Raw genomic sequence first — 17,653 nt, forward strand, 5'->3', positions numbered from 1 at the left:
ATTGAACATCAACAGATACGGTAGCATAGTTGGTATAACGCTGGCCTTCTGTGCTTGAGTTAGGTCGATGGCATTTAAGTGTGTTTAAATGCGATAGGCTCATGTCAGTAGATTTGCTGGCATGTAAAAGAACTGCTGCTGGACAAAATTCCGACACACCGGCGACGCTGTTATAACCTCTGCAGTTGCGAGCGTCGTTAAATAAACCATAATTTCATTTTAATTCAACAGATACTCAATAAAATTACAAAACCAATACAATTATTACAAAACAGGAATAGTTCACGAAGATAAAATTGTATAGAATCAAGTCAATAACAATATAGGCCTAAATCCGGCACTGCATATTCACATATGATCTGTCAGTAGTGCATGTTTGTGTGTGTTTAGTAGACTCAAGAATATTAAAGCTTGCTGCAAATGATTTGTTTTTAAGGTTGGTGGACTGTTATACGATTATATTATCGTCCCACTCAAAAGGTTAACATTGGTAACCCTTCGATACTCATGCTTAACGCTGACCGCGTGTTTGTTTTACTTGTGTTTTTCTTAACGCCTAGCTGATTGTTATGATTGTTATAATACAAATACAGTGTCATTTGGAACAGTGGAGGGAGAGGATCGAGGTCAGATATCAGGACTTATCTTCACCTTAGAAGCATGTCGCATATGTTGTGGCACAATAGATCAGTGTTGAAAGTGAGACAATGTTTGCGGTACAGTGAATTGTAACTCTTTGCCTTGCCGACGTTGACCATTTGAGTGAGACGATTGTTCAACAAATTATTAGGGTCTATTGCAAGTTTTTCGAAGTTTTAAGAACTTAACCTCCAACACCAGATATTCACTGTAGCGGGGCTCTGGCCATGTACTGTACTCCAACCAGGAGAAAGTCTCAGGGGAATGAGACGCAGCGGGGTAATGCTATGAATGAATGCTGATGTCATAAGGTCACACACGTGGGTGCACGCATCTCCATTGGCTAACTCTCAAAGCACAAATGATAACACTGATACACACTGGGCTATTCCATATGAAATCGATCAGTAAAAAACCTCGCATTTTTTCAATACTCTAATTTTTTCCCAATTTATACAAGGTGCTGAGGAGAGTGCATTTTCAAAATTATACTATCGAAAGTCAAACGTTTTCGTACTATTGAGCGACAAATTTAGCGTATTTTATAAAAACAACCCTCTTTCAGCGCTCAGAACTCTGGAACCATTTACTGCAGAACATTGAGCGGGAGCTCATTTTGAAGCTGACATTTGGTAGATTGTTAAGAAGTAATCCTTATTTTTATTGTACACAAAGAGACAGATAATCTGATTTTACTTACTTTTAGGCTTTTTGCCCATTTGTAAAAATGTAAAAAATATTGAGAAAAAACCTTGCATTGTTAAGAGGGATTCGGCATTGTTTGCTTAGTGGCTCGGTAATAAGTTTCGAGGGTATTAAATAAATTATTCACACGCCTAGAGTTGAACGGCGCAGTACCGCACGAACTGGCCGAGAGATGAAGATAAGCGAACGTTGGGCGTCATTTTACTCCTGTGTTTATGAAAACTTGTGATAAAGCTAGTCCAGCTATGCGCTACCAGACGAAACATCACGTGTTTGTCTTCTGGCCTTGCTTGCCTAGGCTAGCTCCCGCCTCACAGTCAGCTGGTTAGCTCACGCGCGTACTATTTATTTCCTTTATTTGATTATTTTCAATACTTTCTTATCAACAGTGCACCAGTAAAAAATGTGTTTATTTGTACTTTCAATGCGGAATCTAACCATATATTTTAAAAATATTTTTTCGTGGGCAAAGGCGTCTTAATGAAGAAAAATCTAAATTTCTCCATTTTTATAAAAAGTAAGAAAAACTGTTTACATGTCAATATAAACTTTAACTTCTCAGCATCAAAATAAACCATGATTTTGATCACTGGGTGAAAGAGTTTCGGAGCCACAACAGTTTAAATTTGCTAATTTTATGAAAAATACGATAAATTTAAATATTTTTAATTTAAACACTATGAAGTTCTGATGCCTCAAATTTTGCACAAAGCATTGTATCACAGTTGTCAACGGACAGAAAAAGTTTCATTGTATTTAAAAATTGCAAGGTCACTTTTCTCTATATTTCGGTCGATTTGAGATGGAATAGCCCACATATTTATAATACCCTAGTTACAAAATTAGATCACGGTTAATCTCCTGGGGTGCTATTCATAGACATTTCGCTAGCCCGCGCTACGAGCGTGCTAAACTAGCCCCGGCTATCGACTGGTTACTTGTACAGGATTCATATCATATCGTATATATCGCTAACACTGGTTTATGAATACGAAAAACGTTAGTTCGCTAATCATCCACTGGAAGCCCGCGCTAAGAATGTCTACGAATACGGCCCCTGGTCTTTTAATCGCTCCATACAGGAAATAGCATATGCAGGAGAGCGCATGTTTTTTAAATTGACGTTATAACGGTAATATTATCTATTTCGCTCCAATAGATGACCTAATAGTAAGCACATTCCTTTCACGGTTAATATCCTGGTTGGAGAACAGTAATGAATGAGCATGAACTTAACTGCATTGGTAGCATTCACAAGTGTACTTTAAAGAACGATGTACTGTCGTGATTGTGAATTCTAGTTTGTATTACGTTTATAAAGTAATTATGTCTTTTTAGATTCTCATGCACACACGACACACTTGTTTGAAAACTGAAGTGTAACAGAATCCTCTTGTTTCAGAATGTTTGTGTGTGAAACCATTCCCTTCCTCTTCTAAAAGTACACAATAGTGACGCATACAAACTGGCAACTAGACGGACGATTCACCCACCTCAGTAAGGCTGTATAAACTAAAAATTGCTACAATAACTCTCTCTGTCCCAACCGTTTCACTGGCTCATTAATATTGGCGAAATTGGCGCTTTGTACCGTAAACAAAGGATGCTGTACGAGTACATAGCAACTGCAGTAATGTAGACTTCTTTGTTATTTAAAGGTCATCTTTGAAATTCTGACATTTCAACAAAATTAATGTCAAGCCTGTTTCCATCTTGGCAGGTGCGAGAAAGTACACATTTTTACACCTTTAGATTGACTAACATGGATAGATAAATACCATCCAAATTGCTTTAGCCTTCCTGATTGGCATGTGCATATTTTTTGCTTGCGTGTAAAATTTTTAAATAGTAATATACTACGCTTTATTATCAGAGGTTAGATTGAGAGAATATAATCATTCTTTTTAATTGGGTTATTTTACGACGCTAAGGTTATTTAGCGTCGGGATGGAATGAAGGTTATAATGCCAGTGAAATGAGTCCAGCACCGATAGTTACCTAGCATTTGCTTGTATTGGTTTCAGGGAAAACCCCGGAAGAAACCTCAACCAGGTAATTTGCCCCTACCGTGATTCGAACCCGGGCTACCTGGTATCGCTGCCAGACCGTTAAGGCTGATCCACAGTAAACGGAAACGAGAACGGAAATATTGTTAAAATAAATGTATTTAACATTATTTACTAATTATTGTGAATGCTCGCATTTAAATACATTTTACGAGAGTATGAATTTCCGGGTCTGAATATAGCACCGTCGTTATGGGACATTCTAATTACAATCTGCTAACAGCTTCTAGCCAAATAAGTGAATTTAATTCCAGACAGATTGTAAAATTGTGGTTAATGAAGTGATGGAATATACATTTCTTTTTCATCTCTTCGTTTGCTGTATTAACTAGTTTCAGAATTCCCGTATTAGCTAATGGTCAATGTTAAATAATGGATCTATGCACGTCATTAGTCGATTCAGTGTAATACAGCAAGACTGTATAAACTAAAAATTGCAACAATAACTCTCTCTGTCCCAACCGTTTCACTGGCTCATTAATATTGGCGAAATTGGCGCTTTGCACCGTAAACAAAGGATGCTGTACGAGTACATAGCAACTGCAGTAATGTAGACTTCTTTGTTATTTAAAGGTCATCTTTGAAATTCTGACATTTCAACAAAATTAATGTCAAGCCTGTTTCCATCTTGGCAGGTGCGAGAAAGTACACATTTTTATACCTTTAGATTGACTAACATGAACAGATAAATACCATCCAAATTGCTGTAGCCTTCCTGATTGGCATGTGCATATTTTTTGCTTGCGTGTAAAATTTTTACATAGTAATATACTACGCTTTTTTATCAGAGGTTAGATTGAGAGAATATAATCATTCTTTTTAATTGGGTTATTTTACGACGCTGTATCAATATCTAAGGTTATTTAGCGTCTGAATGGAATGAAGGTTATAATGCCAGTGAAATGAGTCCAGCATCGATACTGTGCTCCAACCAAGAGAAAGTCTTTGCGGAATGAAACGCAACGGGGTTGGCCTAATGCTGTGAATGAATGTTGTCATAAGATGTCATAAGGTCACACACGTGGGTACTCGTATCTCTATTGGCTCGCTCTCACAGCACAAACAATAACATTGTTGCACACACACTTATACTACCCTAGTTACAAAATTAGATCACTGTTAATCTCCTGGTCTTTTAATCCCTCCATATAGGAAATAACATATGCAGGAGAGCGCATGGTTTTTAAACTGACGTTATAACGATATCTACTTCGCTCCAATAGATGACGCAATAGTAAGCACATTACTTTCACGGTTGATCTCCTGGTTGGCTAACAGTAGTTATCCAGCATTTGCTCGTATTGGGTTGAGGGAAAACCCCGGAAGAAACCTCAACCAGGTAACTTGCCCCTACCGGGATTCGAACCCGGGCTACCTGATATCGCTGCCAGACGCGCTAACCGTTAAGACTGATCCGCAATAAACGGAAACGAGAACGGAAATATTGTTAAAATGTATTTAACATTATTTACTATTAGTCCCGACGCTGTTATTTCCGGCGTGACTCCGCCTCTTTGCTTACGTTTTAGAAAGTGAAGGCTCTATAAAGTCTAGGTAGGTAGTATCGTTCGCCATTTTTGTTCTTACGTTGCCGATTGCATACGAGGAATCTATTTGCCACACCGTTAAACATTATCATGTCGTAGCTCCTATGATAATAAATCAAACGCAATATAATTCAGCAAATAATTGAGCGGCAAATAACGTCTTCGTGTGCTTTCTGCGAACGCCAACGAAAGAGCTAAAATGGCGGGCGATTATATTAAGTATTTATCAAGCCTTAAGAAATGAATCGGCGAGTCATAAGACGCACACGTTTAAATGTAGCCGACCTGCAACGCGATTGGCTGCCGGAATTATTGTGAATGCTCGCATTTAAATACATTTTAACATTATTTCCGTTCTAGTTCTCGTTGTTTCCCTTCCCGGTTTATTGTGAGTCAGACTTCAGTCTGAAAACGTTACGAGAATATGAATTTCCGGGTCTGAATATAGCACCGTCGTTATGGGACATCCTAATTACAATCGGCCAACAGCTTCTAGCCAAATAAGTGAATTTAATTCCACACAGATTATAAAATTGTGGTTAATAAAGTGATGGAATATACTTTTTTTTTTTCATCTCTTCGTTTGCTGTATTATCTAGTTTCAGAATTCCCGTATTAGCTATGGGCAATTTAAATAATGGATCTATGCACGTCATTAGTCGATTGAGCGTCGTGAAATAAACTTAGGACATGCAGAATATGGCACATGATAAATCGCCAGCATCAGTATGCGATGTCAAGTCTTGTGGTGCAGAGTAGTCTAGACCGATCAGCTGTTTGTTGACTTGCTCACTCTCCAGAAATGGCTGTCGAATGAGTCAGCATCCCTGTGCGAGGTTTGTGGACCTCTAGAGAGATTTTCATTCGTGATGAAAGATTTCGCGTAGGATGGTGTTTGCTAGGCAGCTTCATGTTTTTTTTCTTTCTTTCTCGAAAGATTACGTGCGTCGGACAGACCTTGACTAAACGCCCATAAGAGTTTCCAATACGTATTTAAAGGAATCCTAGCTGTGAATGCAGCATCAGTTGCAAACAGACTCGTTGTGAGAAGGATCAGTGTGAAGACTTAAGTGAATTAAACAACAGTGCAGTGAAGTGACATCATTATGGAACCACCAGTGATGATGGATACTGTGCCGGATTATTTTCAGTTCGCTGCTCAGGATAGTGGTTTTCCGGTATGTTATGAATATACTTGCTTCAGGAACAGTATATAGCGTTTTCAGACCTCGATCTGGTTTTGTTTGACGTTTTAAACTTCTAGAATTTGCTGTTAATATGGCTGGCGAGCGCTACTTAACAATGTTGTGCGTCTTGTTTGTTTTCTTTGTAAATTCAAGCGATTTTATGTAAACACGACTAGCATCACGGTCTTAAATTTAGTAGTACTAAGGTATACATGTAAGTGCTTTTAATATGTGTATTGTATGTATGAATTTTGTTCAGTTTTTTCTCTGTAGGTAAATAGTTAGGGATCGTGTTAATTCTGTAACAGTTCTTTCTTGTGCTCTAACCACTGCAGTAGATTTCAAAGGAAGCCTTATTAAAGACCAATAGATGAGACCAAAATAGGCCTACAGAGACATCTACGATAATCACTACGACCCTCTCGGTAATAAACCTTTTCCATTTTTTCTGTAGCCTCCTCATACTCATCCTTTTTCACAATAGTCCTGCCAAGACTCTGGAATTCGTTACCTGCTAGCAACAGGGACTGTCGAAATAAAACTCAATTCAAACGCAAACTTACTAGGCACTTGGTCAGTAATTGAGACTTGTTCAGACATGGTTTCTTGTAAATAGTTCTCTTAATATATCACAAAATATTTCAATATCCGGTAATTTCTTCCCTATAGAATTTTGTTATTCTAGGTTTAATTTGTAATTCAGTAAATACAAAAATATTTTTTGTTTTTAACTTCTATGATAAAAGTCTAGCTTTCATTAATCAGGTAATCTTGTCGTAATTTAATTTTTATTGTAATTGTAAATTTAATATTAATTGTAATTTTATTGTTCATATTATAGTCGTAATCCCCTGGTAGAGGGGCAGAGAAGGCCTGACGGCCTTATCTCTACCAGGTTAAATAAATAAATACTAAATACTAAAAAAAAAATTCATTTTCAAGAAGTGCTTTTCTCTTACATGGAGTACAGCTGCTTTTCTTTATTTGTAAAATTTTTAGTTTTCTTTTATTCGACACGATAAAACTACACTTTCCGAAAATGCTTAAAATGTATTTCAATGTTAATTAGGTTTAGGTCATTGTGCCATGCGTGAAGGCTTTGACTTGACATTAGCCATATGGATTCCTATATTAAAGATATACAGTATGGGAGGGGGTATCATGGATGCGTTGTACCAGTTTCCTGTTTGCTTTTTGCCCCGATTATAGGGTCGTCTTCAATTTGAAGATATAGTGTGTTTGTTAGCAGAGAAAAAATATACATATAATAGTATATTACGATACGAGGTTGAGAAGTACTTTTTACATAATCGAGAAAAAGTATGAAAAACGAGCAGAGCGAGTTTTATATTTTGTAGTGCACTTCACAAACCTGTACTGTACAACATTTTTTGCATGATCAAATTTTTTAAATTGCAAATACAATATATTTTGCTTTGAAAATTTAGAGCAATATTATTCCAAAGCCTTCACAAAACTGCACTGTAATGGTAACTAAGTAATAATAAGTGTATGTAATGAGTCTATTTCAGTATAGTTTTATGTTATGAAGAATGGTTTCCCTAGTAACAAGTTTGTTTGGGAATTATACCTTTCAAGGCTTAACAACAATAGCTGTAAATACAACAAAAACACGATCTTGCAAAAAGGTATGTTAAAACTTAAGTCTCAAGCCTGCATATCTTCCTTAACAAGCATCATGTTGAACTTTAAAACGTTACGTTCTATGATGGCAGATGCACTTCGATCCAAAAATCTAGACGTTCACGAGGAAGTTCACTGTATTGCTGATGGTGGGAGCAATCGTAGGATCGTTATCATAGCTATAAATAGGAATAAACAACCGAAATAATTGATACTACGATCAGATTTGAAATTCAGCCACTCAACCATCTGAAGTGAACGAAGAGAAAAAAAATCTACGAAGTGGAGGGAAAAATACAAGCTGGAACAATACATCTTCAAGATGCCATCATCACCACCATAATGAAATTTTCTGTAGCCATATTTCGTCGGCATCTTTGTGGTGTAAATTCAGTTTAAATTATACTTGATTCTATTTTTTTCTTATGTCTTAATCACTTTTGTCTGAATCCTATTTATATAATTTTTCAATTTTAAATTTTATTGTGAGCTATTCTGTGTCGCAGGGCAAACCCAAAATATTGGGTCAGACCAATAAATTAAATTAAATTAAATTGGTTGCTAAAATTAATGGATTCAGCCTGTTTAAATTTTTGTCTTTAAAATGTCGGCAGTACTTGATACGTGTCACAAAAAAATAAGACTAGAACAAATTATTTTCTTCTTGTTTTTTGTTTGACAGCGGTAAAATACTTTTCAGTTATGAATACTGGCACTTTTGTGTTATTTTAAATTTATTTTGTAGTTCGTGATTGACACACCAGCTGGTAGAGGTATGCCATTTTAATTTTATGTTTCACCTTCAAGTAAACATGCTTGCTAAAATATGGCTTTATTTAACTGTTGTAGTCTTTTAGTACTACGAAATACTGTGTACTATGAACAAATACTGCACTGCAACCCAAGGTAGCGTGTTGACCGCACTACACAAATGTGTGTTGGGTTGTCTAGCTGATGAGGCGCCTGCGCATGTAGCTCGTAAAAGTTGGCGTACCGTATCAAAGATGCAAGCAATGCGGAGGAAACGTGAAATCAATTTCGAACAAGCAACAAGTATGGGTTTATTTACGAGTAATTGCAGCAATATTAACGCTTACACCTGAATTAAACCAAGCCACGATATAAGTTAACCTTAGCGAAGTGTGGAACAAGAAATAGTGCAGCTCCTGTGACTGAATATAGCTGGCATTAGTGGACAGGATTAGACGCACACTCATGTTTCAGAGTGTCGCAATGCATAGGTGTACATCACATGCTTGGATACAGTGCAGGCTTTGCAGCAGACCAATGCGCTGGAATTCAACGAGTGTTGGATTATTTAACCAGTACGTATGCTCGTAGAATTAAGATGAGTTAGGAATCGTAGTTATATTTATGTATACCGTGATTAAAAATGTACGTTTCTACATGCCACAGTACGATATTATACGAATTGAAATGTTGCATTGTATAATGTGTAGTTTCTCCGTCGTATTTAGATACGCACCAATATATTGTGAGTGATGATGCAGCTAGTAAAGGTTGCAATGGTTTACATCATAAGTTTTCGTTCAAAGCGCTTTTAATTTCCTATGCTAGAACGGTGAAAATGTTGTAAGTTTAGACTGTATGTAGAGGAAGTGTTGCAAATATGAAATAGTGTGATACACAACCTGAGATGTATTGTATTCTAGCGGAATATTTCCAAATTACTACGCACTTTTACTATCTTTTGCCGAAGTATGTTCAGTTAGAAGCTGAACTGTTGAAACTTTTATCATATTGTGTTTTCGAGGAAAGTGGAAATTTTGGATGCAAGTTCTTCCCCCCCCCCTTTTTTGTATAGGCTATACATTGTTATTTATCAATGTTAGAAATATTAATTGTATATTATTCTTAACGAGAAATAATGTACGTTTATAGCAATGTATGTTTGATTTCGTTTTGAAATTATATGTTTCGAGGTTTTAATAGTATTCCATATTTGTATCTCCATTTTTATGAAGGAAATATCAATCGTCTAGTTCAAGAGTGCGTTTTGAGATATCTTCAGTTAAAAGTTTCAAATAAATTACTTAGAAGGAACAGAGTTCTGGTTCATAACCATGAAAATTAGAAATGAGTCTGTATTCAGGACGAGTATATCACAATCTTCCAGTTTATTATTAATACATTTCGAAATGTACTAATAATGAATTAGTAAAGTCCATAGTTATAATTATTTCTGAAGCAATTTATTTAGTTCTTTTTAATATGGTTGTAAATATGACATTTCAATACTGAATCGGAAAGAGCTCCGAAAGGGGCTTTCAGTAGTATAAATAACTAAAAAATGGCAATTTTTGAGTTGTCGCACTTTTGAACTGGACGATCGATATGTTAGATTTTTAGGAAATTATTTTCTGTATACCATTCACAAGGACATTCAGCAATTAACAGCAAGATACTTTACGTTCATTATTCAAAACATGTAGATTCAAAAACGGAAAAATATGATATTCTATTTTGTAACACTTCCTCTATATTTAAGATTAGAGCGATCTTTCGAGAGATGTCCCCATACTATTTGGATGATCGTTTTTATCTCTGCTGAGGTATGTGGACGTAGGCTGGTCAGTCGGTCTTTTTACTCTAGGAACTGTTGTATCACGGATTGTTTATTATTAGGGGTGCGATTTTTTGGTATTAAGGCTATTGCGAAATATGTTAAATTTAATTATATGCATGGAAAATACAAATCCGTTAATGAAAGTCCAGAATTAAGTGAAATACCTGTGAATTTTCGCGCCTTAATTTTTCCTGTACTTCGTGTTGTGTGAAAGTGAAGTTACAGCTGACTTACGTATTGAGCATACGTGGTTTTTTAAGCCTGTTCATCTTATTGCTTATCTTATCGCTTAATGAGATTACCTTTGTAACAAGTTTGACGAGGACTCGAATCTTTATAACAAAGCGTTCATTCACTGAAACATTTTGTAATGTAAAATAGTACAGCATTGACTTATATTTGAGTTACTATTCACAATGAATGACACCAGTATGTTGTGAAAAAGGAGAATTGTCAAGACTTAGGCCTACATGAAGCCGGGACAATAACAATACTACAAATGAAGGTCGTCGTCATTTACTGAGAAGTGATTACCGAGTCTAGCTTACTGTCTTAGGGGATTTTACTCATTTATAAGGAAATTTCTCCGAAATTTGAAAGTCTGAACATGTAGCTGTTAAACTAATTTCATTACGCAAGAAACTAAATAAAGATTTCGATTTCATCTAACGTGCCCGTTTTTCATACCATTGCCTATGGCCAAATGATTACATTTCAAATTCAAATTTATTTACAATTTACATTTGAAATGAATACATATGAATAGATACCCGAAATGAGCATATGCTCGTGCTCGGGTACAGTCCAGTAGTCTAAATAAATTTTACAGGGATCAAATAATAATGCTGATGATAGAATATAATAATATAATAATTATTACTGCCTCCCATTGGAGGTAGCCCAGAAGGACTCAGTAAGTTATACTCTCCTACATGAATTTTGCAATATTAAATGTTTACATAAATTTTGTAGAAAGAAAATTAAAATAAACATATATGAATAATAATAATAATAATAATAATAGAATAATCGTGACAGAAATGATACAAAGATTGTTATACAAAATAATAATAATAATAATAATAATAATAATAATAATAATAATAATAATAATAATAATAATGTGATAAAACAAAAATATTTACAATAATAAAATAAATACTAAGACGGATAAAATAAAATATAAAACCACTAGCGAGAGTTAACACAACTTAAATAAGCATATAATAACAGGAAAAAATTACGAACTCGAAAATCAACAGAAAAGTCCGTTGTATCGCAGACGACAGCAACCGCCGTATTGACATTGTGTTGTACATTAATGGTAGCAGGGGGGAGCCGAAAGTCTACGTAACTGCCGTTCTCTTCGAATCTTCTCGTACAATCATGGGAAGTTAATGCTGCAAAAACAAAATGTCTACGAGTCGAACTGTTCATTATTACCAGGATAAATACAAATAATACTGAAATATATTAATCTAGTTTCAGTTATAGATCTCCCCTTTTGTGCAAGAGGTATCATATCAAAGTATTTTATGAATGGCGGGGAAAATATAAATTTCAAGAACTCTGTAGTGTGCCAAGAACTCTCTAGTTAATAAGAACTCTCTTGTGAACCAAGTAGTTTGCGTTGACTTACGTTAACTGTAAACTTGAATATGTTGTTATAATAATAATAATAATTATTATTATTATTATTATTATTATTATATGAATAAGTGGTTGCTTTCGTTAGAATTGAGCTATTGAAATAGATGCGGATGGGTTGGTATTCTAATACCAGTACTAATAAATGTCGGGACTAGACGAATGGAGTATGCTTGTGCGTATGAGATTAACAGTGTGCAAAGAACGGTCTTAGAATATACTATTAAATTGTAAGTATAAAATGAAAAGTAAAAATATTTCTACGCTTTCCAGTACTGGCTTTATTTTGTTCAAACCATAATTTGTTTACATTCACACTAAAACATTAAATTCACTAGCACTTAAAAGTGTGTGGGGAAATTTGCAACTATTTCTTATAATTGCATTTTGTTACTTTAGCTTGGAGTGTCATTTTTGTATGTCCTTCGTGTGATACCGGAGTTGACTATCCAGTAAAAGTGTGTACTTATATAATTTTCTGAGATTATTTATAATTAAGGATCGAAATTGGTGTCATAACTGATAACGATAACTATAAAACGAATACTGAGAAATTACTATATACTAGGTAGAAAAAAATTGTTGAAACTTCCAGTTGCTGGAGAGCAGCTATTGCTTCAGTGCTTGACGTCACATTTTGAGATTCTGTAACATATAAATATACGTATAAACATAATAATTTGTCTACAATATTCTTCAAAGTCGTACAAAACTACACAGTTGAAATTGTTATTTTTTATTTTACTTGGTTATTTAACGACGCTGTATCAACTACGAGGTTATTTAGCGTCGAATTGGTGATAGCGAGATGATATTTGGCGAGATGAGACAGAGGATTCGTCATAGATTACCTGACATTTGCTTTATGGCCGGGGGAAACCTCTGAAAAAACCCAACCAGGTAATCAGCCCAAGCGGGAATCGAACCCGCGCCCGAACACAACTCCAGAGCGGCAGGCAAACGCCTTAACTGACTGAGCTACGCCGGTGGCTCAGTTGAAATTAACTCGTAACACAAGACCTAATTTTCTTCCACATTTTTTTGCACTATATACCGTATCGCACGTAACCTCTGCAAAGTTCTAATCTTATATTATGCAGAAGGTCGTGATATGAACTGTCGTATCATCCAAACTTTCTACAAGAACGCCATCTTGTTGTAATTTACAACTTACTAATCTGTGGATGTAAACACTGTCCATAGCTCTCGTTTGGTTTTTAACAGTGTAAACACATTGTGAAGGGAACGTTTTTTAAGCGGACATAACATGAAAACACTTCACGTTCTTCTGTATACATGGATTATACAGAGCTTGCCTCATCATTACTTGCGAATACTATACGAGAAATTCTGCAGCACCTTATTGTCTTTGTTTGAAGTTTTCGCTGTCACAATTTTCCTTTTAACGCACTGCCGCAGGCCATCTTGGCCTCTTTTCATCTCGAGTGTCCTTGCTTTCTTTATCTTCGCTTTTTGTTGCTTCTCGTCTTTTTGTTTGCAGTATTTAAGCTCATAGATAGTAGCAGTTGGACCTGCAAATATTTTGTTACCTTGTTTATAAAACATGGTAGTTTAGTGTACGTTTCTCAGAATCTCTCTTCTTTAAAAATTAGCAAGAACCGAGATACAAAATATGTGCATATGACGTGCCAGTTTAGATAACACGCTTTCAGGATAAGCCGATGACTACATCGACGTATTTGTAGTATGAATAAGTGCTTAGTCGCGAGCTAGAACCAGGGGTGTCCACGAAGCCTGTCCTGAATGACTCAAGATTCACTATCATCGTGGTTTTAGCTTCTCGTATTACATCTCTTCATCTCTGGTAATAATTACGATTTACGAGCTCCGTCGTTGGTTCGCTTCGCTGTTTCTCATCGAATGGGCTGTGGTTCGATGCCCGGAAGATTGATGTATGCTGTGGTTATAGCTCCGTTTTCGTTAACCTACATAGTTTCTCATTACTTTACTTTTTCTAAACTATCTTAAGCGAGTGGTTTACAATCCGCGGACTTCAAGATTTTTTTTTCTTTCTCTCGCTGTTATTTATACTCGCTTTAACATCTTTGGTCATATCGCGAGTTAATCTATTGTTGTGAACTAGATGGCGACTGTATATGTATTACTGATTTGTTATGAATATGATTTCGGTGATGAATGAGGCCGGTGATATTCAGGGATGTTGTGGCTCGAATATTCTGGCATTTGCCTTACGGTTGAGGGAAAACTCTGAAAAACCTCAACCAGGAAATTCAACCTGACCGGGAATCGAGCCCGGGCCCTCTGCGTAAGAGACCTGCATGCAAACCCCCCTACACAACAGATATGGTCTTCAAGAATTTTTTATTTATTTATTTACTTATTTATTAATTTATTCTGGTGTAGTTAAGGCCATCAGGCCTTCTCTTCCACAACACCAGGAATACAAATACAATAATAGAAATAAACAGAAAAAAATACACTATATACAAAGTAAAGCTACACATGAAATAAAGAGAGAGAAAAAACACTATAAACAAAGTAAAGCCACACAAAAATATACACAGGTTGCAGTCACACTAACTTTAAATGAGTGTTTAAGTATCATAATTAATTGTATCCTAACTAATTAACTAACATAAACAAGAAACTTGCAATTTTAATGTAGATTAAGAAAGAAAATAAAAAAAAACACAAATCAATACTTCTAGCAATACTTAAAAAACATTAACTAAGACAAAATTTTCCAATTTAATTTTGAATTGTGATAAAGTCCGGCAGTCTCTGACGTCATTAGGTAACGAATACCAGAGGCGAGGTTCTGTTTTTGTAACTCTTCATAATAAACATTGGCCGCACAAAATAGTTTCTTTATTATTACTTAATTTTGTTAACATAGTTAAATGAAACTTTGTACTTTTTTTTTTTACTTTAATGTGTTTAAGTTAAAATATTGTATTTCTCTAATTTCTTGTACAAGAATTATAACGACAGGATAATTTTTAATTTGACCCATTGTCTGCGAAAACTTGATCGCTATTTTAAATTACTCGTAGTATTATTAGTTTTTTTTTACAAGAATGCAGGTATATGTAAAATATCTCTTCTACCTACTGTTCCTAATTCAAATTTAATGAAATTTTTAGCATGTCTCATTAGAAGTCCTCAGTAATTTGTGATGTATTGAGAAAAGAAAACGGGGAAATTAGTTTTCAGATATTGTAATAAAATCTTTGAAGCACGAGATACGATTTTTATAACCTTTGCTTGATTCTCAGCAGAGAAGTGGCTCTCTTCCCCCACTCCCGTTTCACTCCCTCTCTTGATAAGTGTAGCATGTGTAATGTCTTGTAACTTGTCAGATATGATTCAAAATTCTCACTAAATTAAGGACTAAACGGAAACTCGTGATTTTAACAGCAGAAATATGAAGTGCAACTTCTTATTGATGGACATTGACGCAGTTTATGCGTATTTTCATTCAAGTTACGGTTTTATTACAGAACATTTTAGATGCTTCAGTATTTTAACATAAAAATATTCACCGAATAGTTGTGTGCTCCCGGACCGAACGGACATGCCAGCAGTTCTTTGCAGGTATTTCACATTCTATTTAGAGCGAGGCTAATGAGTTTTTTCTCTCTCTGTCTCTTCGACGACATTGACTGTGGTGTTACGTAAGGTCACGTGGATTGTCTGGGAAGCACGTATGAAGTGTTTATCCCAATTAGCACACTCACAACACTGGCATTCAGATTGAGTCGAATGGTGTAAACAAACATCATACATATTAGTTGCGATTTGAAGAGGTCTTAGAGATGTTCGGTAAATATTGAATAGACTTTTTACTTTCCTTTTATGGTAGAATGGAGTTGTCTGCTTTGTTCTTTCTTCTTTTCTGTTTGAAAGACAAAGACTGATAAATATTTCACAGAATAGAACACGCCACACGTTTCGAACGCCTACAGCTGTGGTGGTGATGTGATGAGTCATGACATTGATTTTCTGAATTGGTGTTTTGGATAATCAGTTGCTTTTTCTCATTAACTTTAGTTTATCAGGTGTTCGTTTTATGAATTAATGTACCCGTAATGTTATTTTTCTTTCTAGAGGTTATCGTATCTTTCTTATTTCAGCCATTTCAAGTTCTGTACGAAACAATCACGAATTGTTGAGGACGCACACGTTTCGTATTAAAAAATATTACATGAAGACGGTCGATTTAATACCAGAAAAACTTCTCTCAAAGAAAATTTCTTCAGATTACATTTTAATCAGAAACTGAACAGTTCAGTATGGGACACAGAAAAATTTATTTATTTGGTTATGTATTTGTTTATTTATTTACTTGTTTACTTATTTATTTATTTATTTATTTATTTATTTATTTATTTATTTATTTATTTATTTTGGTAGAGTTAAGGCCATGAGGCCAGCGAATGATGAGGCCTTCTCTTCCACACTACCAGAAGTGAAATACATAATGAAACAATGACAAAAATAGTAAAGTCATACTTAGGCCTAAATATAAAAATCATTTTCATACACATTAACAAGCTTACACGAGCTATAATGAAATATTAACTGAACATGATACATAATTAAGTTATTTACAATTCATATCCCAATTCTACTTTATGATAGGCATAAATGACAATTGATATACACACAGAATAACCTCTAAAAATCGGCTAACACTCACAAATCAATTTCATGAAAAAGTATGTAATTCTTAATTCTTAATTTAAATTGATTAACCGTTCGCCAATCCCTGACATGACGAGGTAAGGAGTTCCATAGGCGACAAACCGACACTGTGAAAGAGGACGAATAGAAAGAGGTGCGGTGACGAGTAATGGATAATAAGGCCTGATGTTGATTCCGTAACGTTATAAGATATTCAAACCGAGTTCTCAGATATTTTGGAGTAGAAGTGAACAATATTCTGAAGAGAACAGATAAAGAATGTGCTATTCTACGTTCCTTTAGGCGGACCCATGAAAGAACTTCAAAAGATGGCGTTATATGGTCAAATTTACGAGTATTGCAGATGAAACGGACACACACATTATGAACACGTTGTAGTCTTTCAACTAAATTGGCAGTTATATTTGTCAAGAGAGAATCGCAGTAATCAAAATGGGGCACCACTAGCGATTGAATAATGTTTCTTTTTATGGAAAGACGCAGACAATTTCGCAAGTGATTTAGAGAGTGGAGCAATGAAAATATTTTCTTACAGATGTGAGTTACTTGAATATCCCAGTTTAGATCTCTGTCTATTAATAATACAAGATTTTTTACAGTGTCGCTATATTTAATAAATGACCCATTTATGTAGAGATTACTAAAATTCTCAGCCTTTGAGTAACATCTGCTTTTTAAAACCAAATTTTTAATGCAGGGAAAGGAGGAAAAAGCTCTGCCCAAGGTTTGCACAGTACAGTACTACAAACTCCCATGTACCTCTGTTGTCTAGGTTTGTGAAACCTCGTGTAGCTGCTATTCAGAACTTGATAAAAATAATGACCTTCCAGTCTTCCAATTTCGAGACTTGAATTGGTTCCAAAAGAAGATTTGACGGTCGTTTTGCTTACTTTCCGTCACCTGTGCCAATTTTGAAAGTCAAAATCTACATTATACATATATATC

At 35.2% G+C, this 17,653-nt stretch overlaps 1 protein-coding gene across 4 annotated transcripts in view; it reads left to right on the forward strand.

Moving 5' to 3' along the window:
* Positions 1-17,653, forward strand: part of stv (BAG domain-containing protein starvin) — a 30,693-nt gene that overhangs the window by 7,735 nt on the left and 5,305 nt on the right. The window contains exon 1 of one of the 4 annotated variants that reach the window (XM_069836066.1): positions 5,831-6,135. The exons of 2 other annotated variants lie outside the window; for them this stretch is intronic. In XM_069836066.1, coding sequence (XP_069692167.1) covers positions 6,064-6,135 — 72 coding nt within the window. In that variant the 5' untranslated portion in view covers positions 5,831-6,063. Of the gene's footprint in view, positions 1-5,830; positions 6,136-8,800; positions 9,114-17,653 lie in introns of those variants that run through there. One more of the 4 variants, XM_069836069.1, reaches the window with a different exon arrangement.

This window comes from Periplaneta americana, chromosome 9 (assembly GCF_040183065.1).
Source record: "Periplaneta americana isolate PAMFEO1 chromosome 9, P.americana_PAMFEO1_priV1, whole genome shotgun sequence".
Classification (NCBI taxonomy): domain Eukaryota; kingdom Metazoa; phylum Arthropoda; class Insecta; order Blattodea; family Blattidae; genus Periplaneta; species Periplaneta americana.